The 26,863-nt window shown below is 48.9% G+C and overlaps 2 protein-coding genes across 3 annotated transcripts in view; one reads left to right on the forward strand and one right to left on the reverse strand.

Annotated features, from left to right (window-relative positions):
- Positions 1–6,102: 6,102 nt before the first annotated feature.
- ENHO (energy homeostasis associated) lies at positions 6,103–8,108 on the forward strand. Its single transcript, XM_003800271.3, has 2 exons — positions 6,103–6,354; positions 7,300–8,108. Exon 2 carries the CDS (start codon positions 7,462–7,464, stop codon positions 7,690–7,692), a length of 231 nt encoding a protein of 76 aa, XP_003800319.1. The 5' UTR covers positions 6,103–6,354; positions 7,300–7,461; the 3' UTR covers positions 7,693–8,108.
- Positions 8,109–8,163: 55 nt separating this feature from the next.
- The window catches only part of DNAI1 (dynein axonemal intermediate chain 1), a 59,760-nt gene continuing 41,060 nt past the window's right edge, over positions 8,164–26,863 (reverse strand). Inside the window, exons 13-20 of one of the 2 annotated variants that reach the window (XM_003800272.2) lie at positions 21,713–21,960; positions 16,518–16,607; positions 16,299–16,386; positions 15,544–15,623; positions 14,192–14,340; positions 13,983–14,082; positions 11,613–11,798; positions 8,164–8,481 (exon numbers count right to left, since the gene is read on the reverse strand). In XM_003800272.2, the coding sequence (XP_003800320.1) occupies positions 8,383–8,481; positions 11,613–11,798; positions 13,983–14,082; positions 14,192–14,340; positions 15,544–15,623; positions 16,299–16,386; positions 16,518–16,607; positions 21,713–21,960 (1,040 nt within the window). In that variant the 3' untranslated portion in view covers positions 8,164–8,382. The remainder of the gene's footprint in view (positions 8,482–11,612; positions 11,799–13,982; positions 14,083–14,191; positions 14,341–15,543; positions 15,624–16,298; positions 16,387–16,517; positions 16,608–21,712; positions 21,961–26,863) is intronic. The other variant, XM_012811657.1, reaches the window with a different exon arrangement.

Below are 26,863 nucleotides of genomic sequence, written 5' to 3' on the forward strand. Positions count from 1 at the left end.
TGTCACTCTGGATAGAGGGCTCACAGCAACCTCAAACTCTTGGGCTTAAGCGATTTTCTTGTCTCAGCCTCCCAAGTAGCTGGACTACAGGCACCCGCCTCAACGCCTGGCTATTTTTTGTTGCAGTTGTCATTGTTGTTTAGCTGGCCTGGGCCAATTTCGAACCTGCCAGCTTTGGTGTATGTGACTGGTGCTATAACCACTGTGCTATGGGCGCGAAGCCTCTACTTCTTACTCTTGAAACCATTTCCTTTTATCCACTGGAGCTACTTCTTGTCTAGATAATCAACAACCTCCTTGTTTTTAATCCCAGGGATCCTTTTTCTGTAAATTACTGGGCCTGTTTTTGACATTTTAGATCACTGATTGACCAGTCCCTCCTTAAACCTCTGTTCTTTCTTGGCTTCCCTAAAATATGTGTGGTCCCTCCTAGTTTTCCTTCTATCTCTCCGATAGATCCTTCCTTCTCTTCTTCATAATTTTTTTCTTTGCATCCATAAAAGTTGGCATGATGACCTCCTTTATGTTTTGTCTGGATGGCATCCCTTTGTGATGGAATTGCCTTTCACTAGAAACCACCATCTTATGACCACCAAACAGATCGCTGGTGCAGAGAATAGCATCTGACCAAAGCCAGGCCGATGACAGCAAGATCCTAGGAATTATGGAACTGGAACTGGGAAGGTTAAGCCACAACTGGAATTTTAGAAGAATTAACATCTTTTGGGTACCTGGATCGTAAGCTATAAAGTTTTGAGAATTGTCAGGAGCTGGGTTTATTCTTATATGGACTGGAAAAGCATTGGGTCAATGAAATGTCAGCAAAAGCCAGCAAACTCTTGACAGCTCATGAAAAGAAGATAGCATCACCATAAGATGGTGGAGCCTCCAACAGTCTGGACCAACAGTGAGCAGGACTCTCTCACCCCAAACCCCATCACCCATGCTGGAACCACAGCATGAGCAAGAAATACATCTTTGTTGTTTGAAGCCAATAAGACTTGGAGGTTGGCCAGGCATGGTGGCTCATGCCTGTACTCCTAACACTCTGGGAGGCCGAGGTGGGTGGATAACTTGACCTCACCAGTTCGAGGTCAGCCTGGTAAAAGCATCTCTACTAAAAATAGAAGGAAAAAAAAAAAAAACTGAGGCAAGAGGATTGTTTGACCCCAAGAGTTGGAGATTGCTGTGAGGTATGATGCCATGGCACTCTACCCAGGGTGACAGCTTGAGACTCTATCTCAAAAAAAAAAAAAAGACTTGGGCATTGTTTTTAGCTATTGTTTTACCTAGCTAATCCTGATCGATATAGGTAGGAAGCAGGCTGGACGTAGGGCTTCAATTTCTGTTGTTGCTGGGAGTAACACATAAGTGTCCAGTTTTGGGGAATGATAGTAGCAACAGCAATGGTTTCCCAGTGGTTGCAATATTGAGTTCCTACCGCAGAAGGGCAATCGAGTTTATAAAATTGGCAAATTGAACTCTTGGTACTTAGTATTCAGAGTGGCAATGGCTATGGTTTCCCCATCAGGGTGGTGGTATGGTCTGGATGTTATTCCCAGAAGCTTAGCCTCAGGTACATTTCTCCAGCCTTCCTAACAATTCTGAGCTAAATAATCTCTTTTAACAAATCCCTTTTCTGCTTTAACTATTCAGAGTGTATTCTATTATTTGTAAGAAAGAACCCTGACTGATAAAATTACGGTATTTAATAATCTCAGATTCTATCAATTACAAGAGAAAGTTATTTTATGAATTACTAAGAAAAAAGAGGCTAAAAAACTCTTACATGCTATTAATTGTAAAGCATTCGGATTTCATAGTTGTTTAAACTGGAAAAAAACACATCTTAGAATCAATGACATATCTTATTAGCAAATAGAATTCCCCCAAATGAATTTGACAGGCAGCTGATTATGGTTTTAAAAGAATTGTATCATCTGTAGGGAAAATAAACCCTACATCCGATCCTCATAATTGTGAAGATCTGTGATTGCTCAATCCCAGGATAATCCCTAAGACACCACCAGAAAGTGTAGTGCTAATTGGATAGCGCTTCACAGAGAAATCCTCCACAATGGCTCTCTTAGAACACTGGGTAAGTGGTCATAGTCTTGTGTACAAGACCTAAGGTAGCCAGATTGGCTGACCAAGAAACTCCACAGCTGAAAAAGTGAGTCAATGAAAAAGATACCATCAGGTGGTGCCTATGGCTCAAGCAGTAGAGTGCTGGCCCCATATACTGGAGGTGGTGGGTTCAAACGCATCCCTGGCCAAAAACTGCTAAAAAAAAAAAAAAAATACCATGAGATTGTCTAGCCTTGTTATTTTCATTAGTATTCATGGCAAAAAAAAAAAAAAAAACCCTCAGTAGATGATGCTCTGGCAGCACAGTGTTTCCTTTTTATTCCATTTTATTTTCTATTTCTCCCACCTCTGCATATTGGGAATTTTTGTGGGGGGAATAGTTTAAAGGTAGTTCAAAGGCAGTTAAAAGGTTGTGGAATTATTAGAAACCACATTCACACCTCATAGAGACCTAGCTAGAGCATGCAGGGACATTACCCAGAGAACCTATATTTGAATAACAATGTTCCTATGACATACCCTCCAGAAGCAGTAGCTGGATGTGTCACTAAGTTATTCTCCACTAGAGAGGATGTGAATTTATCGGCATATGTATAGAGGGATGGGTGGATTATGTAGGTGAGGGCATTTCTGGAATCATATATATAGGAAATGATGTGTTGGGCAAACACAGAGGATTATGTATACTAGAATGGATGGATTATGTAGGTGAGGGTATTTCTGGAATCATATATATAGGAAATGTATGTGTTGGGCAAACACAGGGTGGACTGTAGTGAACACCTGCCATTTTGCGTATTCATGATCCTTCTCCTAGAACCACCACTTTCACCTCCCCACTGCCTACAGGGCTATCTCATAGGCCATGTTAATCAATTTGATCCTCTTCCTTTGACCACCACTGACTGGTCCAAAAGTAAGCATCTAACTGAGTTGAAATCAAACAGAAAAATTTCCTGAGGAATTTGCAAACTGCAACCAAAAAAGAAGCCAATCAATCTCTCTTTGGATGACAAGACAGTAAGATTTTAAACTTTGGGATTGTTTGAAGTTTTTACTATGTGGACCAAGAGTGCATTGAAAGTCAGTTTGGGGGTGGAGGTAAAAGGGGACAGGACTAGGAGACAAGCAGAAAGTAATAGAGACAGGATGCATAGAGAATCCTGATGGCTTTTTTTTTTTTTTTTTTTTTTGAGACAGAGCCTCAAGCTGTCCCCCTGGGTAGAGTGCCATGGCATTACAGCTCACAGCAACCTCCAACTCCTGGGCTCAAGCGAGTCTCCTGCCTCCGCCTCCCAAGTAGCTGGGACCACAGGCGCCCGCCACAACGCCCGGCCATTTTTTTTTTGGTTGCAGCCGTCATTGTTGTTTTGGCGGGTCCGGGCTGGGGATTCGAACCCGCCACCTTAGGTGTACGTGGCTGGCGCCTTAGCCGGTTGAGCTATAGGCGCCGAGCCATCCTGATGGCTTTTGATGTCTTAGTTTCAGTTCCTAAGGTATCCATCCCTGTCTTTAGATTTCAATATCTGATTATAAACCTATCTTTTTGCTTAAACTAGTTCTTACTCTTCCTGGGTGAGTTCATCCACCTAGCTGGTTTAGCTACCACTTTTATGCTGATAACTCACAAAATGTTGTCCTTAACCTGGACCTCTCTCTTGAACCTCATACCTGTTTATCCAACTGCCTCTTGGACATCTCCACTTGAGTGTCCTACTGATAACCTCAAATTCAACATATCGAAAGCTAAACTCATCATCCCCCCTACCCTAGTCCCATACTAAAACACACTCTTTCTCATGTGCTATCTCAGTGAATGGCACAACTAACCTGAGTTATCCCAGACTTTTCCTTCCTATTTACCTCCCTATCCTCTAGGTCTCTAAGCCAACTGTAGCTCCCAAATATCCTTCAAAGCTCTCCTGTTCTCTCCACTCCTATTCCTGTCCATCATTTCAGTCCCTTATCATTACTCTTGTCTTCACTCTCAAATGTCTTCAATCCCCCCTTCCACCCAGTAGCCAAAATCATCCTTCTAATTTCTGGCTATGGTCACATTACTCTTCGGCTCAAAATTCTCCAGTGGCTCCCTACTATTTTCAGGATAAAATCTGAACTCCTGCAGCTGGGTTACAAAATTCACTCACATTGCATTCAAATGCGCAATGATATAAACCTCTTCTGTTTCCTATAACTGGTCTGATCTTTCTCACAGTGTTTTCACCCTGCTGGGTAACGGGATGGGGGAGAACTAAAATTAATCCACTCTGGTAAACTCCATAGGATCCAATAATTTATTTTAGACAGTCTCTAAGTAATTCAGTAGCTTTGGATGACTCAGTCTCTCAGATTATTTTATCCTTCCCTTTCTTCCTTTCAAGATAGCATCTACATCTATAGGGGTCTTAAATGAATTTCATGGCACTGGAGGGAGAGGGCCTTCCCTTGGTCACATGGTCCTTGGGGTGTGTCAGTTGGCATTTGCTGAGATGTGGTTGGTTTGGTATAAATGAATTAGTGAATAACAAACCTGAGAAGTAGCTATTACTATAACCATTTTACAGACGAGGAAGCTAAGGCTAAGACTGGTTAAATAACTTGCCTGAGGTCACAAAGTTAGTAAGTGGCAGAACCAGGAATCAACACCACCCTGATTCCAAGAGGCACTTGGCTATATGAGTCTAGAACTTTTGAGAGAAGTTAAGATTTGGGAGCATGAAGAATCTTCACCATAAAGCTTCAGCAATGTGACTACTCCTGGAGAATATGTAGAGGGGAGTGAGAAGAAGGCCTAGATCAGAATATCTAAGAATCACAGGTCAAGCACGGTGGCTCACGCCTATAATAGTAGCACTTTGGGAGGCTGAGGCAAGAGGATTGCTTGAGGCCAGGAGCTCGAGTCCAGCCTGAGCCACAGTGAAACCCTGTCTCCACAAAAAATAGAAAAATTAGCTGGGCGTGGTGGCATGTGCTTGTAGTTTTAGCTACTCAGGAGGCTGAGGCAGGAGGATCACTTGAGCGCAGGAGTTCGAGGTTGCAGAGAACTATGTTGTGGCCACTGCCCTCCAGCCTAAGCGACACAGTGAGAACCTGTCTCAAAAACAAACGAGAACCACTGGCATGTAAGGGGGTGAAAGCCGGGGAGAGAGGAAGTCCTATCTGACTGCTCCTGTTTAAGCTATCTTCCTCTTAGGAGAGCTAGAATGGGCTCTCCTAAGGACTTCCACCATGCATGGACCTATCCCAACCAGAGCTGAACTATATACATTGGGCTCCCCCAACAGCACAGCAAAGCACAAGCCTGCGACCAAAACTCGGCGGGAAATAGTAAATGTGTCCAAGAACTTGTGTCGTCAGAGATTTTCACACCTCCTAGGGCCAGGAAATGTGGGGCCAACTACAAACCCTCCATAGTGGGGATATACAATCCATACGCCGGTGGCAATGAGACATGGGGACTGTAGGGAGCTTCCTAGATGAGGAGGTTCAGTCTTCGGCAACGTATGGGCCTTCCTCCAGACAGCAGGGACAGAGAACGCTTCCGCATATGAAGGGCTGGTCTCCTTAGATTTGGGAATTAAAAGGCCTTGGCCCTTCTCAGATATTGGGTGCGCAGCCCTTCCACGTGTGGAATGTACAAAATATTCTGCAAGAAGATAGGCCTCGCCCCCACCCAATTTCCTCAACCAGGAAAGATCAAGGGACAACTGCCCTTTCAGCTCCCCTCCTGCCCCGCGCCTCCTACACAAGGGGTGGACCGACCGTCCCCACCCCAGCTCACGACCAATGGCGCGGGAAACCGGAGCGGCCAGCCAATAGAACAGCGGCAGCGGCAAGGGGATTGCTCCGCCTCAGGAGGCCCTAGGCCGCCAACCTCCCAGGAGGCGGGGCTCTTAGCTGTTTTGTTGCCTGCCGAGCCCCGCCGAGCCCAGCCGAACGCAGCCGAGCCCAGCCGAACGTAGCCGAGCCTAGCCGAACTCTGCGCAGCTCCCGCCGCCGCCGCCGCCCGAGTGCCGCCGAGCCAGCGAGCTAGCGGCCGCGGCCGCGGAGGAGGTGCCGCCCCAGGGGGAGGAGGCGCCCGCTCGCTGCAGACCGCCCGCGGCAGAGGCCGCCCCGGTCGCGCGGCCGAGGGGGAGAGCCGGGGGAGTGGACGTCGCCTCTACCGGTCTCCCGCCGCCCCCCGTCCGCAGGCTTCCGAACCTCAGTCGGCGCTAAGCATCCCGCTGCCTCGGACCCTCCTGCGGGCGCGCACCGGGCTCAACTCAGGTAAGAAGGGGGCCTCCCCCCACGGGCTCGGGGACCGAGAACTGCAGACCCAGACACACAACCAGGAAAAAGAGAGACAAACACAAAGACACACGAGAGACGCACAGAACCACCGAGTCAGACTCCACGGAGAAGGGGAGAGAGACACGTCCACGGGGACAGAGGGACACACAGCCTGTAAGAGAGAGACACACAGAGAGACTGATACAGAGGTACACAAAGAGACAGACTCGGGGAGAAACGAGACATACCAGAGTCACACTTAGTCCGAGATGGGGACACAACACAGAGGCATATATAAAGACAGCCACACAGACACAAACGTAGAGGTGGCTATGCAGAGGCATAATAGGCACACATCCAGCAAGAGAGAAGAGTAGACAGACAGACACAGATGCACCTGACTCAGGGAGACAGTCCCACAGAGAGGCACCCTTAGGTACACAGCCTTGGAGACATAGAACCCACACATGCCTGCCAGGGCCTCCACAAAGTTCCCTCTGTGTGAGCTGGCACCTCTGGAGGTCTCCTGGGCAGGCTGGCTAGAGTCCTGAGAGAGAAAAGGCACCCAGGCCACACCAAGCTGGTCACAATCCCCGTCCTCCTGGGCCTCAGGCTACCTCAGTCCCACCTCCAACAGGGTTTTTGAGCCTGGGAAGCGTAGTGGGCAGGACCAGGCCGTGCCCACTGGTTCTGAGGAGAATGAGATGAAGGCTGCTTACTCTGGTCTCCCCACTCTGGCTACACTCCTCATTTAGGTGCCCAGAGTCAGGCCTGAGGATGGGGTCTTGGCTCTATGGGGTATTTGAGTCTGTGGGATTCAAGGTCCTCTGCCAGGGAGACCACATGTAGGCAAGGGGGGCTCTGTTCCCACCTCCTCTCCTCCCAGGCCTCACCCACCCCTCCCTCCTCACAACTGTCTCCTTTGCTCTGTACCCCTTGCAGGCTCAGGACTGCAGGTAGACATCACCACTGCCCAGGAATCATTGAGTGTGCAGAAAGGACAGCCTCCTTGGAAGGCCAGCCTTAACTGGAGTCCCACCTCGGCATGGGCCTTGCCATTGAGGCAGCTCCGCTGTCTGTGCTGCTCTGAGGGTGCTGCCCGTCATGGGGGCAGCCATCTCCCAGGGGGCCCTCATTGCCATCGTCTGCAACGGCCTCGTAGGCATCTTGCTGCTGCTGCTCTGGGTCATTCTCTGCTGGGCCTGCCACTCTCGCTCTGCTGACATCGACTCTCTCTCTGAATCCAGTCCCAACTCCAGCCCGGGCCCCTGTCCTGAGAAGGCACCACCACCCCAGAAACCTAGCCATGAAGGCAGCTACCTGCTGCAGCCCTGAAGGCCCCTGGCCTAGGCTGGAGCCTGGGACCTAAGTCCACCACACCCAGAGCCTGGAATCAGGATTCCAGAGTTCAGTCAGCCTGAGATCCAGAACTTGGAGTCCAACCTGCTTTGAGCTGGATCCAGTAGCCCAGAATCTAGCCAGCCCGGAACCAGGAAGGGCTCATTGGCCCTAGGGAGATGGTCCTGGGGTGGGAGTTCATGAGTTGGTGCTAGGGCCAGGGCCGTATGGACTCTGCTCCATCCCAAGGGCCAAGGGGCGGGTCTACCCTTTCCCTAGGCTGAGCACCTCTGGGCCCTGTAGGTTGGGGAAGCAAACTGGAACCCATGGCAATAATGGGAGGGTGTCTAGGCTGGGCCCCTCCCCTGGTCCTCCCACTGTTTGCTGGATAATAAATGGAAGTATGGCTGTACTCTGAGATTCTCTCCTCTTCCTGGGCCCTGCAGCAGCAAAATTAAAGGTGTGAAGTGGGCTTCCAGATGTAGGTTTATTTGTGCAAAGAAGGGGTAATGGTGGTTGAGGGCCAAATCTTGTGGTAAGGTGCTGGGACCTTGAACAGAATGAGAAGGGCAAATGCTGGGACCTAATCAGGGGTGGGGTGACATGCCAGGAGCTAAGTTTGGGCTAAGTGACCAGGGTCAGGCACTAAAAGGTTCAAGAAATGGGACAGGGACTGAGGGCAGGCTCTCAGGTCTTGGTTTTCACTTCCCTCACCAGGTTCAGCAGTTTGTCCAATTTTGCGATCTCCACAGCTGGACCCTTCTGCACTTCCTGCCCTTTCTTTTCCTGGGAAGAGGGAAAGTATATGTGGGGGAAGAATGGTGAAGGATGGGCCACATCTCTCTGGGTCTGAGCACCACCTGCTCTGCCCATTCTGTCCCACCCCGTTTCCTACCTTCCCCAACTCAGGTGAGGTGACATAGGGGCCCAGCTGAGGGCCTGTATGAAGGCATTCAACTCTGGCTCAGAACTAAAGATAGACGTAGGCTGGAGGAATGGGAGAAGGCATCTATCCCCTGACCCTCAGAGGAACTAGCCTTTCAGGCCAGGGGGATCTGATGGTGGGAGTGTGGGGAGGCCTAACTGTTGGGACCACCCTTCTCACAGGTCTCTGGCTGAGTCCTATCAAGACTGAAGTAACAGGTGTGTGGGAAAGGAAAGGGGGTGTAGACAAAGCCACAGGTGCTCTTTCCTATTACTCTGACCTAATGCCTTCAGGCTAGATTGGGAGTGGGGTGCCATTTGGGGCCAGGCCTACTATGTCAGAGGGGATATCCCATGTGACTCTGGATGTCATTGGTTGGTACTGTCCCTCACAAGAGCAGATCCTGAGTTTATAACCCTTCTGCCCACCTGCAAAGCACTCTACTTGGGCCCTGAGAAAAAGGGAATTGAGACACAAGGTTTGTATGTCCATAGGCCCCAAGAACTTGGCAGACCAGCACCACTCTCATCCTCCCTACTGTCCAGTGGAGTGTGGGCTATGCTGGGCAGCTGCCATTTCCTATCTGCCCTCTGCTCCTGGGCCCCCACCCTCTCAGCCACCTGTGCCTGCTGCTCACTGGCATCTGCCCCAGCCACAGTCTGGCCTGGGTTGTAAGTTGCAGGGAGAGTGCAGGACTAGTAGGCCCTTCCCTAGTTCCATCACAGTTGCTGACACTATGCAGAGCTCAGATTTCCCCCTACTGTGACCCCTGCACCTGCTACTAAATCTATCTCCCCCATCCTCTTGCAGTCCAGTGCCGTTGCCATTTCGCAGCTTAACTTTACACTCTTGAGGTAGAAGATAAAGAGCTCTTTTTCTTTTTCTCTCTCTTCTCACTCTCCCTCTTGAATTAAGCTTGAGTTCTCTTCTTGGCCTTACCTCATACTCTGGGAATTAGGAGATATGGGTTTTGGTTCTCCAGCTCTGTCATTAACTCCCTTTATGACTTTGGGCAAGTCTCTTGCCTTTCTGAGCTTATTTCCCTTCTCTATAATAGCCTTTGACAAGTTACAGGGGTCCTTTAAACAGGGGGCCAGTTCACTATCCCTCAGACTGTTGGAGGGCTGGACTGTGGGCCCTGGGACGAGTCGGCTGCTAAGCAGGACAGGCAGTGGTGGCAGAAACACCCGGTGGGCCAGATAAATGTCCTCGGCGGGCCGTGTGTAGCCCATGGGCCATAGTTTGAGGACGCCTAATAGGCTCTGACACCAATCATGGGAAGCTCCTAGGCAAAGAAGCTCAGGTTCTGTGTGTAAGCCCTTTTAGGAAAGACAGGGAGTCTGCAGCTTACAGAAGAAAGGCAGTATGGATGCCCAGATTTCCTTTTGCACGAATAGCTTGGCCACTGTTAGGGTCAGGTGGCAATTTCGCAGGAACTTCTAATCCACTCAAGTACCAGGCCCTAGCTGTGCCCTGCTCGGGTCCTAAGTGTTACAGGCACCCATGTTTTCAGGTCCTTAGTGATACAGGTCCCCAGATACACAGAGCCTAGCTCTCCCAGAGCTCTTCCCAGGGCTCTGACCTTTGCCCTGGGAAGAATTGAGACTTGAGAAGATCCTTGCCTGCCTGGATCAGAGTGGGTAGGGCAAGCTCCCATCCATATCTCCTGTCCTCATAGTGTCATGGTTGTACCATCATCCCTCCTAGAGGGTTCCAGCTCTGCCAGCTTAATCCTGAGTCTCTCTCCTTGTTAAATTAAGAACAGATTTTATCTATTCAACAAATTGTGCAGCCTCCTTTTCCCTCCTGGAGGCCAACTAGCTCTGCTCAGCAAAGAGATTCAGACCACGCCCAATCCTCCTCCCCCCCCACCCCCCAACAAGCCCACCACAACCTCTGGGCCACAGCTGCAGGCGCTTAGCAGCCTTCAGAGTATTTATAGCCAAGTCCACCCCCTCCCCCAGCTGGCTACAATTATAGGCCTGGTCAAACTCCCAGCCCTTGCCTTTCTAGGTGGGAAATAGATCAAGACCCATCAGAGGGATGGTGCAGTGGTAGAGGCATGGTAGGAAGAAGTCAGTAGTTGAAAGAGATAGGCCCTCAAACTGCAGTAAATGTCTCAAATTGCAACCAGGAGATATGGTCATTGGAGCAAGTTGCCCCAGCCTTGACAGAAAGCAAAGAGCCATTTCCACTCTTAGCACACAAATGGGCAGGACTGCACTCTGGTTTCTTGGACTCTGGATTCTGCAGCCCAGGCTATGAGGTCTGTGTTCTTAAGTTTGAATCTGGACTCAGGTCTAGACTTTGAGGTAATGGGTTCCATGGCCTATATGAGGCCTGTGTGAGGTCTGTGTTCTTAAGTTTGAATCTGGACTCAGGTCTAGACTTTGAGGTAATGGGCTCCATGGCCTATATGTGGGGTTCTTGGGCTCTGGGCAGGGTCTTGGGATCATCAGAGACCCCAGAAACAGTAACCAGAGTTCAGAAGGAGGACCGCATAGCTGCTGACCTACTTACCCTCCTCATAGCTCACTTCTCCCTGCTCACTTCCTTCCTCCCTGGGTGGGCCTATAGCTCCCAACTCAGGGACCACTGGAGCTGAATCCCTGCGTAAGCCCAACCAATGAAGCAGTGGACTAAACCCTAATCACCCTGCCTTGGTGACCTGTCACACCCACAGCGTCCTGCACTCCAAATAAGCCAATAATGGCCTTACATGTGCTTCTCCTGACTTCAAGACTCACCTGCTCACTGGCTATGTCCACCTGGGGTCCCCCTAGATAATTCAGATGCAGCATGCCAAATTGCTTTTTTTCCTCACAAACCTGCTTCTCCTTCTGTGCTCCTTATTTGGGCAAAGACACCATACTTACTGTGGATTTCCCAAGCTAGAAACCTGGGGGTTACCCCTGGCTCCTCCCCTTTCTCTCATCCCCACCTTCCTGGAGACTTTGTCTATCACAGCAGCCCAAACTCCCAAAGCCCATACCTTTGGCATCTTGCGTAAGTTGGGTGAGAGTTTGAGACAGGTGACGTGCCCACGGTCATCGCCCACAATGATGATGGGGTGGATGGGGTTGAACTGCACATGGGTGATTTTGTTCTTCTTTCTGGCCACCACAGGCTGGTTGCAGATGGCCTCATACTTGTTGACCGCTAAGTCAAACACATGGGCCTATGGAGAGGTTGGTGTCAGCACACTTGGGATAATGATGTCTCTGTCCCCTACCTCAGAGGAACCAGCCCCTGGCCTTTCTGGGGAAACACTGCAGAGGGCTAATGGCTAGTACACTAGAGCTGGAGGCAGCAGGAGAGGAAATTTTGTGTCTGTTTATGTTTTTCCTGCAATTGAGGGAGTGAGAATACAAAAGTTTTGGAGAAATTTTAAGTCTATGCAGAATCAAGAATAATAGCAGCTACCATTTATTGAGCACTTATATGTACTAGATGCTGGGCAAGCATGTTACATGGTTGCATTCAAGATCTAATTGTGCTTTTCACAATCACTCTATAAAATGGTTCTGTTATTATCCTCATTTTATAACTGAGGAGTTAGAGGCTCTTATAGGCTAACTTTCTAATAAGTAGTAGAGCCAGGTTTTACACCAGTTAATACACATTAAGTGCTTAGACAGTGCTTGACACAGTGCTCAATAAAAGTTAAATGTTATCTTTACCACACCCTAAGTCCAACCCCCTACCAACTCTTGCTTGGACAACTGTGCAGCCTTCTAAATGGCCTCTCTGCTTCCACTCTTGCCCTTCTACAATTCATCCTCTATGCAGCAACCAGATTTACCTTTAAAAAATTAAAAACCCTCCCATAGTCTGTCTGGCACTGTAAATAAAATCCAGGTTCTTCACTGTAGCCCACTTCCACACTCTCATCTTGTGCCCTCTTTGCTTGTTCACCCCACTACAGCCATACTTGCCTCCCTGTTCCTTAAACTCCCAAGTTTGTTTCCACCTCAGGGCATTTGCACCAGCTGTTCCCTCTGTGGACTACTCCCTACCCCCACCCCCATTTCTACATTGTTGCCTCCTTCTTCCCATTAGACTCTCATCAAAGAAAGCTTTTCTGACCACTCTAAGAGACCACTCAGTACTTTACTTCTCTCTCTCTCTCTCTTTAACATAACAGCTTTATTGAGATATCATTCACATACTATAAAATTCACTCATTTAAAGTATACAATTCTTGGTTTTAGTATATTCACAGTTATGCAACCATCACCACCACCCGTTTAGAACATTTTCATCACCCTAGGCCACACAAATCTACTCTCTGTCTTTATATTTTGTCTATTTTGGACATATATAAATGAAACCATGCAATGTGTGGTCTTTTGTGACTGGCTTCTTACAGTAAGCATGTTTTCAAGGTTAATCTGTGGGGTAGCATGAATCAGTACTTCATTTCTTGTCATTGCTGACTAGTAATCATCTTGGATATGTTGCATTTTGTTTATTCATTCATCAGTTGATGGAAATCAGGTTGTTTTCACTCTTTGGCTATTATGAATAATGTTTCCACCCTATAGGGATGGCGATCATAAATAATACTGCTATAAACATTTACATTCACACATCATACTCTTTTAATTTCTGCGGAGCACTCAACACAGAGAATTTTGTTGCTTTTTGTCTCTTTCCCTTCACTAGAATGTAAGCTCTCTGAGAGCAGGTATCTGAATCTCCAGGGTCTAGCCTAGAGCTGGGTACCATAGTTGTCCCTTAGTAAACATCTGTTCAGTATATAGATGGCTGACTGACCTTAGAGAGATGCCTTTATCACTATATTCTTTCCTTGAGGAAGCAAGTGCTTCTTAGTTTATATCAAAGTTCATAAGGAATCTGGGTTTGCATCTAAGAATATGTTCACACAATGTTTGTTTCTGAGCTCTCACCAATTCTCAATGTTGAATAGACCCTTCCGATCTCACCCTACTAAAGTCTCTTCTCAGAATCACTGCACACTTCCAGGGATGGAGACCTCACTACCTTATAGACATTATTTCAGTCACAGCTCAACTCTGGTTCACAGACAGAGCTGGCCTCTGCCACCCCCTGCTCCCTCCCAATAGAGCAAAGAAGATAATTGCTCTATGGCCTCTCATTTCCCCAGAGTGCTTTCTCCTCCAAGACGAACAGCCCTATTTCCTCTTTGAGGTGTCATGAGATGAATGATTCTTCTTTTGGCTGGGCCCTGAGTGGCCTGGTCATTGAGAATACACAGTCTTTATGTTCCACCTTCCCCTACCTGACCTGGGCAGGGGGTGGGCTACCCAAGAAAGAGACTCTGAGATACTTCACCTGATATCAAGTAGGGGCCACATGAGCTCAGGAAGGGGGCACTTACCTTCCCATCTGTGGTAACTGCTGCAAATACAGTAGAAGAGTATGGTGCCCAGGCCACATCACCCACAGCTGAGTTCAGGTCATAGATGAACATGGGGGTCCTGTAGTAATGGAGATGGAGGGGTGGAAAGCCCATGACACAGAGAGCTCAGAGTGCCAGAGCCCAGGGTAGGACCCAGGGCAGGGAAGGGCCAGGGGCAGGCCCCTCACTTGATAGTATGGTCCCAGATCTTCACTGTCCAATCAGAGCTGCAGGACATGAAGACCTTGGTGTGGTATGGGTTCCAGGATACAGCATCCACCGCCATGTTGTGGGCATCATATGTGTCGAGGAATTGGCTGGAATAGGATTTAGAGCACTGGGGTGGGGTAGGGGTAGAGAGATGGATCAGGGTCAGGAATGAGAAAAAGGATAGCAGCCACCATTTCCTCTGGGGCCTGGAGGATCTGAGACTCTGCTTTTCTGCACCCCATGTCACTGTCACAGCTGAGCTGGGGCAAGCTGATGCCCGTTCTTCCCATTCTCAACACATCTAGAGAGAATGGAAGGGCTTGAGAGTCTGAGAGCTCAAAATGTGCAAGGTGGCCTTCCAGGAGGCTATAGTCTGCCAGTTGCCCTAATACCAGAGCATTCCAGGCCAAGCAGAAAAGGCCTTCTCTCCCTAAGACAGGGCAGAGAAGGTCTTAGGTCCTGGCTAAAGGTGACCTGGCCAATTCTCCTGCCCAGAGCCTGTGGACAGGCAGAGCCCTGGATCTACATGCAGCCTAGACATCACCCTTGCAACAGTGGTAATCATCCAACCTTGTGCAGGTAAGAGCAGGTGCAGAGCCAGGACTCTCTGACTCTCCTGATTTCCCATTCAGTTTCTGACCCTGATCAACATGCCCTATCTTTCGCTCTCTAGGAGACCGTGTGACTAACTCATCTCTCCTCTCCAGCCTCTCTAGGGCTGCCAATGGGAGGGGTGGAGAGGGGGTGGGGGACCTCTTTTGCATTCAGACCAGCTCTGGCTGGGCCTCAGGGGCTCCCGAGAGGCTGCCTGTAATTAACATTCTGAGTCTCAGAGCCTAAGAAAAGCTTGCAGCAAAGCTATTTCTGGATGGATGGAAGTTCAGAGGATGTTCACCTACTAACATTGAGACCTTGCAAAACTGGCCACAAGGTTCCATCCTGCCAGCTGGGATGCACCGGGTATCCAGAGATAAATATGGCCTTCAAAGCTCCGTTGGAGTTCAAATCTGCCCTAGGAAGTTTTCCCAGAATGTTCCAAATCCCTCAACCCCCACTCCCACCTCTACCTCCACTGCCAGGAAGGGAGGGAGGGCCCAGAGGAAAAAATCCTAGGCTGGACTAAAGTCACCTTCTAGATTCTCCATCCCCTTTCCTGTTTCCTGCCACCCACATGGGTCAAGAAGCATATTCTCTTCTCCCAAGAGGCTTTCCAGAACTGATGAACACTAAGATGTGTTGGAATAGGATCCATGGAGACATCTAAGCTCCTTAAGTGCTCAGGTCTAAGTGGCTCTCTAAAGAACCTGATGCAGGGGCACCACTGCCTCACCTTGTAGATTTTTCCCTCCTCTGTGCCCACTAGGAACAGGTAGTCGATCTCTTTGTGGAAGTCAAAGGCGGTGCCACAGCCTTGGGAGAAGAGGGACCAGCCTTAGCCCAGTTCTCAGAGGGAGGCTGCCAGCACCTCCTCTATTCAGCAGTGGGAGTATGCTCTGCAGGCACTCTCAGAGCAGGATTCAACACAGGACAGATGGAACCTGGGCCCCTGTAAGGGCTGGAACTGGGCCAGACAAACAAAAACCAACCCTCTGGCCTGTTTGTCCCAGGCAGTTAGGACTCTGCAAACAGTCAGGGGTTCCACAGACAGGAATGGGGGCCTGGGTAAATAAGGCAGGGATCGAGTTAAACAGGGTCAGTGTCAGGGTCAGGGTAAACAGGGACAGGGTCTGCAAGCAGGGACATGGTCTGTACAAACAGGGATATAGTCTGCATAAACAGGGTAGAAATTGAGTAAACAGGGACAGGATCTGGGTAAACAGGGCTTGATCTACATAAACAAGAATGGATCTGCATAAATAAGAACAGGGTCTGCAAACAGGGATGGGACTTCTGTAAACAGGAAAGGTCTGCAAAAAGCCAAGTGCTCAGCAGGCAGGGCCAGGCTTTCCCGTTCCCTCCTGCCTGGGCTCTGGCACAAGTAGGAGAGGTGGGGTGCTCAGTGAGGGGAAGGACCACCTCTCACACACTCTCACTGGGTCTGAATGACCTGGCTAGGCCTGGAGGTGAGTGGGTTGGGGCTCCTACCCACAGTGTATAGCTGCAACCCCTCAGAAACTTCTGTGGTGCTGCCTTCCACCTTCAGCTTGATGACATCTGTGTGAACCAGCTCACTCTGTAGCCACAGAAAGATTTTGGGGAAGAAAACATGAGTCGAGCTAGATCAGCAGGGTTTGGGGGTGCCCTCTGTCATGTAACTCCCCCCTCCCATTCATCCCTGTGTGACCCTCTCTGGGAAATAAGCACCTTCACAAGCGTCCAAGACACAATCCTGCCATCAGATGACACAGAGAAGAAGTTAAGGTTTTGGTCCATGTCATCCTTCTGCCACTTGACCTGAAACATTCCATATAGTGAGCGCTGGGATCCTGCTGGGGTGTTGAGTTAGGGCTATGAGCTGAGCAGGGCTCCCTTAAGCACCTATCTGAGGCTCAGCAGCAAGTCCTAGGAACCCATTTCCCAGAATCCCATGATTGGTCCTCCCTTCCTCTCTCTGTCCATCTCTGTCTCTCTCACTCCTCTCTCCTTGATTATCCTGGGTCAATAGTGCCAGTCAGGACATTACCCTAATATATTGCCCTAATACGCTGGCTTGGCAGCAGAGATAACTAGTCCCTTCCTGAATTAAGTTCTAGGAACCTCACTGTGGGAAAAGGTAGTGACTCTGGGTTCCTCCTCCTCACATAAACATGGCTTGGAAAGGATAGGGCCTACCAACCAGTTTTCTCATTAGAAAACAAGAGTCATAATTCTTAGCTTTGTTTCAAGAAATAAATGAGACAATATACGGGAAGCCCTTAGATCTGAACATTGTATATATTAAGTGTTTAATAAATGTTAGCTAATGTCTTCATAATTACCATTGTCCTAGCAATCTGGGTGCCAATGTGCTACAGGGATAGGGCTGGAGAGGCACCAGCCTCCCTCCCTTGTCCTCTTCCAAGCTTGGCCTTTCTCTAGGAAGTGTCTCCTTGGTTCCTACCTTCACTTCTCCACTAGCTCCCACTCTCAGAATCTTGCTCCTCAATCCCAGCTTTGAGCTGCATTTCTCCATCTGCAAATCAGGGTTAATTATCCTGTCCCACCCATCTTCTCAGGGCTGGAAGCAAACATATGGGAAAGTGTTTTGGAGACAGAGCTGTTGTCTTATGAAGATGACACGCTTGAGACTCAAGTTTCTGTTGCCAGATGTGGAGGCCTGGCCAACCCATGTTCCAAAGAGCTGGGGTGGGGCTGGGTGCCCAAAGCTTTCCATCCTCCAACTCCCTCCAGATTGCTCATGCTGGGACCACTGTCAGGCCCCCTCCTCCTGTCACAAGCAGAGGCCCAGTGAGGGAAGACAAGAACCCAGAGCCTCTTGCCTGTAATCACGGCTGTCACCATGGTTGTTGGGGGTGGGGGTCAGGGTGGGGGCAAAGGGTTTCTTCTCCTCTTTCACCCCTCAGGCCTGGCAAAACAGAGTTCCAAGAGACCCGGCTAAGTCCTGCCTGGGCCTGTCTAGGCAGCTGGATCTTTCATACTTTCACTAAGTGGCTGAGAACACCCCAAAGCCTGCACGGCAAAAGTCAGAGCCAGACCTAATGTTGAGACCACTTCCCCTTCTGTATAAAGGTAGTCCCTTTAAAGCAAGGAGGAGCCTGGGGGTGTCAAAGGCCAGGCTATAAGAGGCGCTAGGGAGCTACAAAGGGAAGTGTTTAATGAGCAGATGCCAGCACGCAAAATTTCACACCCCACTTAGCAGCCGGATGCCCAATGGGGAGTGGTGTGTGTGTACTTGTAAGTGACTATGTATGTATGAAGTGTGCTCCTGGGGTAGAGGTGGGAGGGTAGGAGTAAAGGTGAAGGGAGGGTGGCAAGTAGGGTCAAGAGAATGAATGCATGCCGAGGAACCAGCTGGTAGAGAGGAGATAGAGCCTGCTTAACTGATTCCTTTTCCTCTGCCTTACTGGATCAGGGCTTGCCCCCATCTCTGCCCATACATCCTTCCTGCTCCCTTCCTCAGAATTATACAAATACACATGTGTGCACTCACACACCACAGAGTGATGCTGGTTGAAGCTTTGCAGTAGGCTCAAACAGGGCTAGACTACCCAGGCAGGCTCCCCAGGGAATTAGCCTGTGCGGTGGGACAGAAGCCCAGTCTCCTCAGAACAGACAGTTCTTTCCCTGGTTCCAAAATCTTCCGTGGCTCCCCACTGCCAACAGAACAAGCTCCTTCTGCCTCAGTCTGGCATTTGAGATCTAAAACAACCTCTCTGGTCTCCTGTAAATACCTCTGACACAGTCCCTTTTAGAAGGGCCTATTAGATTCTGATGTCTCTGACATCTTATTCACCAGTCTGGCTCTAGTTCAAGCTCCAGGTTCACACAGCCAACTGTCTGGAGGGCACCTCCCTCTGAGTGTCCCTTGGGCTTCTTGTATTCACTTCTGGCCAAACCCATCTCTCTTTTGCCATTTCTCACTTCTGTGGATGCCCTACTGGGCATTCCAAACCCAGGCAGCATGGATTCTTCCCTTTCTCCATATCCAATCAATTGTTTTACCTCCTATTGATTTGACCATCCCAGTAGCTCTTAACCCCATCTTCTCTCTTCTGTCTCCATTTCTCCAGCCTAACTCAGGCTTCAAAACTGCTGACTTTCAAAACACAAATATGACCATGTTATCCCTCTGCCCCAAACCCTCTGATGGTTGGGTAGTGATTTTCAAATTACATGCAGGGGCCAAGGGGTGTTATAATAGGGGGACCTTAACCAAGCAGGACCCTGATCCTATCAGAGAAGCTCCACTCTCATCTTTTTAATATGTTTGGCTTCTGTATTAACACTTCCTTTGAAACCACTGATTTATAATGTCCTAGCTTCCTAACTTGATAAATAAGTGCGCTCATGATCGGGTACCCATCCTTTTCTCAGGCTCTACTCCCCTCTTTGTTTCTTGCATGGTTACCAAATGATGCTTGATGTCTCATGTCATTGCAAGTGTGACTCCACCGTACCCTTCTTCCTATAACTAATACTTTCTCATTCCTCAGTGTTCAGCTCAGGTGTTGTTTCCTCTAGAAAGACCTGCCTGGCCTTTCTTCCCCTGGTCAATGGGGATGCACACACCTCTGTACACACACCCCTCCTCTGATTAGCCTGTGGCTGTGGTTATCTACCTACCAGGGACTCCAAGAGATCAGGCCTTTAAATGTCCTCAGCAATCAGAGGGGCAAACGGGGAGGAGTTCTGGGATGAGTGAGTGGATGAATGAATGAGGAATAAGAGGAAAAGAAGAGAACAGGAAATGAATAAATGAGTCAGACAGGTCCCTCCCAAGTCACATGCCATGTCTCTGGCCAGGAATCCTGAGTTTTCCATTTTGCAAAAGACAATAGCCCAGTTTTCCTGCCAGGATGGTAGGAAAGCAGAAGGCTACTCCTGTCCAGGTGAATTCCCATCTTCTTGGGATATGCCCAGTGAAAGTGATAATGTATTTTCTCAATTCCCTTTTGAGTTAGAGTAGGGTGGTTGGTCTGGGTCCCTGCCTCTCTCAGCTCAACCAGAGATGCTAAATGCTTGGTCCTGAACTATGTGAACTGGGAACTCTAGGGCAGGCTGATGTTTGTTCAATCTGATCAGGTCTCTTCTCTCCCTGAGCTTACTGCAGGTATCTTCCCCATGCCGGGGAAACCTCCACTTGTCTGGAGATAATGAATGGGAAGGTGGACTTTTTTGGTGGAGAGAACTCCTGAGGCTGCAAACCCTGCTCCCTGTTTTGATGAAGAAAAGCAGAAGGATGAAGGAGGAAGCTGAGAGGGTACCATGTCCCTTGTTTCTGGGAAGTCCTTCTTCTGCTCAGTCCTATCTGGGAGTTGAGATTCAGTGCCTTAGGTGTGTGTCCACATGGTTCAGGGACAGAAGACGCAGAGTTGGGGAGCATAGATGGGAAAACAAAGTCCACGTGCTGCCTAATGAGCCCAGAGACGTTGGGCAACTTGAGGCAGAAATTCATCCTTAGATTCTCTCAGATCTGCCCATAGGGGAAGAGTGCACAGCCTCAGAAGGATGGGGACCTTAAGAAAGGGCCTGCGAAATCAGAGCTAAGAGACCTAAGAGTGAAACTGAAATCTATTTCCAGTGGAATAAGATGGGAGACACAGAGTCAGGGTGAAATCTAGCCCCAATATCCAGGTGATGGTCAGTCCCAGTCTGGTCTTGGGCTTCTACAGAGGCCCCACCCATCACTCAAGACCTGTGTGAAGAAGAGAGGGTGCTACAGAGAGGTCAAGGACAGACCTCACCTACCAGGCCTGTAGCCCCACTGAGAGGGTAGGCAACAGCAACAACCAGTTTGGGAGTTTCTCCAATTTCACCCAGACAGCAGAGGAGAGAGTCCCTGCGGGGAGTTGAGGAAGCCTGTAGACAAGAATCTGAAGTCTTTAACATACATTTGGCCCTTGAACAACACTGGTTTAAATTGAGCAGGTCCATTTATATACAGATTTTCTTCCACCTCTGCCACCCCTAAACCAGCAAGACCAATCCCTTCTCTCCCTGTTCTTTCTCAGCCTGCTCAACATGAAGACAAGGGTAAAGACCTTTATGATGATTCACTTCCACTTAATGAACAGTAAATATATTTTCTCTTCCTTATAATTTTCTTTCTTTCTTTCTTTCTTTTTTTTTTTTTAGGATAACAAAGAGACATTTTATTTAGGAAGAACAAAGAGACAGTTTAGAGGACTTCCAAAGAGAGTTGGAAGTGGGTCCCTCTCATGAAGGACAAAAGCTGAGAGAGATGGAGACTCAAAGGTCTGCAGTAGTATAAATATTCTGTTTGAAATTGGTTGCAAGTCTTTCATTGGCTTCTCTGCATCTCCAGGATGTATTGCTCTTTTCTATTGGTCATTGGCCTTCCAATTTTCTTCATAACATTTTCTTTTCTCTAGCTTACTATAATAGATATACGAACTATTGGCTATTAATGTTATGAAGAGGGCTTCTGGTCAATAGCAGGCTATCAGTAGTTAAGGTTTGGGGGGAGTCAAAAGTTATACAAAGATTTTCAATAGCACAGGACATCAGCACCCCTAATACTATGCTATTTAAGGGTCAACTTTATTCAGCTGGAGCCTGTCAGGCCTAGAGGCTTCCAGTTAAGGCCTCTGAGTTACTTATCGCCATACCTAAGAAATCCTTGGCAGACGGACAGGGCCCTCCGGATGGGAGCTCTGGGGTAGCAGATCCTAGCTCTTACTGGACACACTCTTACCTCCTGATTTCTACCTAATGCCCTTCCATGCCTCTTCTTGCACCCATCTTCTTAGCCTCTAAGCTGGTACCAGTCATATCCATATCCTTGCCTGTGGCCCCAGGCCCTGAGTTCTCTTCTCAGTGGCTCTCAGGCCCATATCTCACTCCCATCCCCACTTTACCCATCCTGGTTTGAGGCTGACCTGCCATACAGGGTCTGTGTGCTTGCCAGACTTGGCTGTGCTGCGGAAGGAGGGCTGAGACTGAGGCTTCTTGAGGTTGTAAATGGCCACATTGCCGTCATAGTGGCCCACTACCACCAGGTAGGGGTGGTCCACATGAATGTCGAGACACATGATGCCGCTGTCACTGCTGAAGATGTATTCTGGGAAGCTGGGGTTCTTCATGCTGTAGAGCAGCAGCATGCCTCGGCTCTGCTTCATGAAGTCATCTACCCGGGGAAGATGGGTGGCTACAGTTGGCAAATCCAACTGCCCTGCTAGGGGGTACCCCTAGGCCCTACCCCACCAGAAGGGCAAGCCCTGCCCTACTCTGCCTCTGTCAGAGAGTGCAGGATTCCTCTCTGGGCTTCATCTTCTCAGTCTGAGAAATAGAATTATGAGACTTGGTTTGTCCCTTCTCAGAGTTCATAGAAGAATACAACAACCAGTAAAGGGGACCAAGACTATTTTTATTTTCCCTGAGGTACAGGAAAAAGGGACACAGGCTCAAAGAATTACTAAGTGAAGAATGTGTGGGGTTAGGAAGGAGCAGTACTATTGGAGGGCATTCAGATGCCCAGCCCAGGGGCAGGCTGCTGCCCTATAGATGCCTGGATAATGCTCACATGCCTTGCCCCCAGCCAAGGATGAGTTAAGCTTGAACTAACATGGAATTGTCCATAATAATTCCCAAACTAGCCATCTATGAGCATCTCCTCATACCCTCTGGCTCCACAGTCCCAGTTGCAACCTAAGCCCTAGCTCTAGGCATCTCCCCAGCGCCAGAAGTCCTAGGGCAGCCAGTTAGGCTGCCACAGGCCCACTGGTGCTCATCAGTGGACCCTTAGCAAAGGTCCTCCTCTCTACCTGCATATGTCAAAGGAGCACCTCCTACTCTTTCATATTTTGCATGCTTGGCACCCTTCCTGAGATGTGGCCACTGAACAGTCCCAGCCCTCAAGACCAGCAATCCTGCCACTAGCCCAGTCCTCCCAGCTTCTTCCCAAGGTCAAAGGAGCCAGACTTGGAGAGGTGGAAGGCTACTGCAGCCCTCCATCTTGGGGGCCCTGTACTAAGGCAGCATTTGGTCAACATGAGGATCTTCCCCTCCCTCCCTGCTCCAAGGTTACCTTCTTCACTGGCAGGGCCTCTTCTTGCACCCATTTTCTTAGCCTCTAAGCTGGTACCAGTCATACCAGTGGTCCTGAGAGGACCACCTCTTAACAAAATGGCTGTCCTGAGATGTGAAGCCAATAGGTAGGAGAATAGGAGCCCCAACTTGACTAGTTTTGCTGGGTTATTCTCTCCTATTTCTAAGGGTATCTCTTACTTAAGAGAGTAAGTGACTGGGCTAAGCTCAGGGACAATCTGAGTCCAGCCCCTGGGCTCAAAGGATGAGCTTATCTACCACCAGATCCCAGGTATACCCTTCCTAGGCAGTCTGCAAACACCAATCTGTTTTCTGACTGGTAATGAGGAGCTGCCAGGAGCCAGACTAGCTTTAGAAGGGTACAGCTGGAGCTGTGGCAAATGGTATTCTATGCAGAAGCCCACCTACTCTGTGGGACCTAATCCTTGTCAGCTCTGACACTCAGGAACTCCTTTCCTGATCACTTGCAAGGGAAGCCACACATTTAAGAAGGGGGCTGCCTCTGGGGTAAAGGTGCCAGTGTCCAGCCTGAGCCAAGAGGAGGGCATGCAGTGGTTCAGGAAGGAAGATACATCTGCTTTGGGGAAAGTGATCCTCCCAGGCAAACAGGAGGGGCTTGGGGGTTTCTGGATTCCCTGGAGCCAAAGCTGGGTGACCCTGGGCCTGGCTCCATCTCAAACCCTGAGCTGGCCTTAATGTGGGTGAGGAAAAGCTGGCAGTAAGTCACTCTGTGGGGCTTCAGTGTGACCCTGAGGGCTGACTTTCCAAAGGAAAGCTGTGCAGATGTCTGAGGGAAGTGTCCTCCTTCCCACCTAGATCATGAAGGGTTTGACCAGGACAGTGTGAAAGTCTCTTTAGCTCTTTTTGTTCATCCAGCAAATCCTGCACATCTGATCTGGGCCTCACCCTGGGGTGGCTCCTGCAGGGACAGAGACACTACCTGAGACATGGGTCTTCCCTTAGCAGACCCTAGTCTTATGAGTGAGCCAGACCTTACAGGTGAGTGCATAATCAACATGCTAACTGCCAGGTCAGAGGTGAGCCACTGATGCTCTTGATTTTAATCCATCTTCGGCTGCCAATCAAGACTGACAAAGGGTGAATAGGTAAGCAGGCAAGTGAGTGGGTGAATAAAACAGTGAATGAATGAGTGGGCGGGTGACTAATGCTCATGCCAAGGACACTGACGCTCTCCTTGTTGCACCAAGTGGCAATGGTGGGCATGATCCTCGCATTTGCTCTTACTGTGACCCAGGATTTGGCCTTGGAAAGACAGCAGTGTGATTCACTTTCTCTAGACCAGCGGTTCTCAACCTGTGGGTCGCGACCCACAGGAACTCTATTAAAGGGCCGTGGCATTAGGAAGGTTGAGAACCATTGCTCTAGACAAACTCCAAGAGTCCCTACCCCTACATGTGTGCACAGAGTGTTCATGACCAGTGCTACCAGGAAAGGAGAATAGGAAACCCTCAGACCAAAGCTCTAATTGCCCTCAGATGACTCTGCCAGCACCCTGACAGAATGGTGCCCAATGAGGAACATGGCTTGAACTAGCAACCATCAGTGGGGACCTCAGCCCCACAACTCTAACCCTGCCAGCAGTTAACAGCTCTTGATCATGGCGGGGTCACTTTGGAGTATTCCACTGTCAGGAGAACCCTGGGCTCCTACTTGGGATTCGGGGAGAGTGAGGTAGGCAGAGAGCATGTTGGAGAATCAGGCTAACACCAGGTCAGTGGTCAAGAAGAAGTAGATGCCAAGCTGCAGAGATAATGATCCCAGACAGCCTCTGACAGCAGGCTCCCTCTTTTACTGTGGTGTCTTGAATGAGTCCAGCCCAGGACTGGCTCCAAGGCAGCAGCTGGTTAATGACTCCCTTATTAAATCATGCAAGAAGCACTTGGAGGGGGCATTGGTAGACAGAATAATGCCCCTACCACCACCCCCGACAAAGAAGTCCACATTCTAATCCCCAGAACTATAAATATGTCACTTTGCCGGCAAAAGGGACTTCAAGGATGTGATTAAGTTAAAAACTTTGAGATGAGATTATCCTAGATTATCTGGATGGACTCAATATAATCACAAGAGTTCTTATAAGGGAAAGAGAGAGGCAGGAGAGCAGAGGAGGAGATGTGACCACAGAAACAGATGTCAGACTGATGCGATTGCTTGCTGGAAGAGGGCCCCAAGCTGTGGAATGTGTGCTGCCTCTAGAAGCTAAAAAAGCCAAAGAAATAAACGCTCCCCTAGAGCGTCCAGAAGGAACTCAGGCCTGCAGACACCTGATTTTGGCTCGGTGAAACCTGACCCCCACAACTGTAAGAATAAATGTGCGTTGTTTTAAGCTATTATGTTTATGCCAATTTGTTACAGCAACAACAGGAAACTAATATAGTAGGCATTTAAGGAAAGTTGACTCAAACTCCACTTTAAGGAATCTGAGGGAGTCCTATCAATGGCACTTTTTTTCTGGGATGGCTTGAAAGCAGCCCCTCTAGAAGCCAGAGGGCCAGATGCAATGATACTCAGCTCTTCTGATTACAATAACGAAACCCTCCCTCAGTTTCCCACATCCCAGCATTGCCACCTTGGATTCTAGGAACAGAAATGTCCTTTGTGTTAGCATTTTCACAGTTTCCAAAGGCAGGGGACAAGCCCAAGGTTACCCCAAAGAATATCAGTTGCTAGAGGGTTCCAAGCCTCAAGCATGGACCAGAGGCCATGGTGCCAAGCTGGGCTCAACTTCCCAGGCAGCTCAACTTTCCCAGGCACTCTCATTTGATTAGAAGTCATATTTAAACAGTGTGAAAATAAGAGCAAGGCCTTAGAGACAGAATACATCAGGCGGGACATTTAATTTGATTTAGGGAAAATGAGACAAACATTTGAGAACCTAAATAACTAACCAGTAATTAAACTAACAACAGGAATGCCCTTGCACTACAACCCAGCAAGCACAGTGGCCTTTATGGACTATATTTACAAAGAGACCTGACAACATAATTAGTCCTGTAAATTTTATGCAGCCTGCAGCTAAGGAGTGATGGATTTTGTATGTGGAGGATGAACAGGGAGAAATGAGGTGGATGAATTTCCATTTTCAGTAAATGAAATTAACACTGCTTAATTAGTGAAGCTGACAAATAAATGATCAGGAAAGATTTAAATCCCTACAAGTGTATCTCTGGCCTGGGCAGGCTGAGGGATGGGCCACAATGTAGTGGGACAGAGTGGAAATGGGTTTAGCACTGGGCCGTAGGGCCTGATGTTGGCCCCTTTTGAGGGTGCTGTCCCCAGAGGGAAGGTGGGTTGAGGGACAGGTAGCTCCCCTGCCCTTCCAATATGTGGCTCACTGTGAAGCTTCCTGCCTCATTTCCCGTGTGATAGCCTCAGAACCACACAGAGCATCCAGAATCTGTTCTACCATCCCTGCCTGGCAGACCATGAGGTGCTCCTACTTCCTTGCCATGAACTGACTAATGGGCTAGAAAAAAGCCCTTAGCCCAACAGGCTGACATAATTGTATCCCAGCAGTCCCAAGGCTAACTCTTCCTGAACTAGCTACCATTGCCCTCCAACCCTCCTCCACTACTTTCACTTGCTGCTAGTGCTTTCTCTACTCTTCTGGGGACATGGAACCCAGCTCCAGTCTCTGCTTATTTTCTGCCCTTTTGAGGATGCTGACATCCCCACCACTAGTACCCAGAAGCCACAGAGGGGGCATGTGGGGATGCTTCTGTTACAGGCAATTACCTAGACTTCCTTTTTCTCATCTTTTTGCTCCTGGCCTGGCTCCAACAAGTCTTATCTGTCCCCAAAATGGAGGACCGGCTATAGTCCTTCCTAGGATATATACCTACCTCTGCCAAAGTTTTATTTGGGTAGATTACAGAATAAATACCTGGGAATTCCAAGCTAAAGGAGGTTTATGAGGTCTGGACTGAGCTCATCGGGGTCAAACTCAACAATAAACCCAAATT

This window comes from Otolemur garnettii, unplaced genomic scaffold, assembly GCF_000181295.1.
Source record: "Otolemur garnettii isolate 467f Iridium unplaced genomic scaffold, OtoGar3 scaffold00172, whole genome shotgun sequence".
NCBI lineage: Eukaryota > Metazoa > Chordata > Mammalia > Primates > Galagidae > Otolemur > Otolemur garnettii.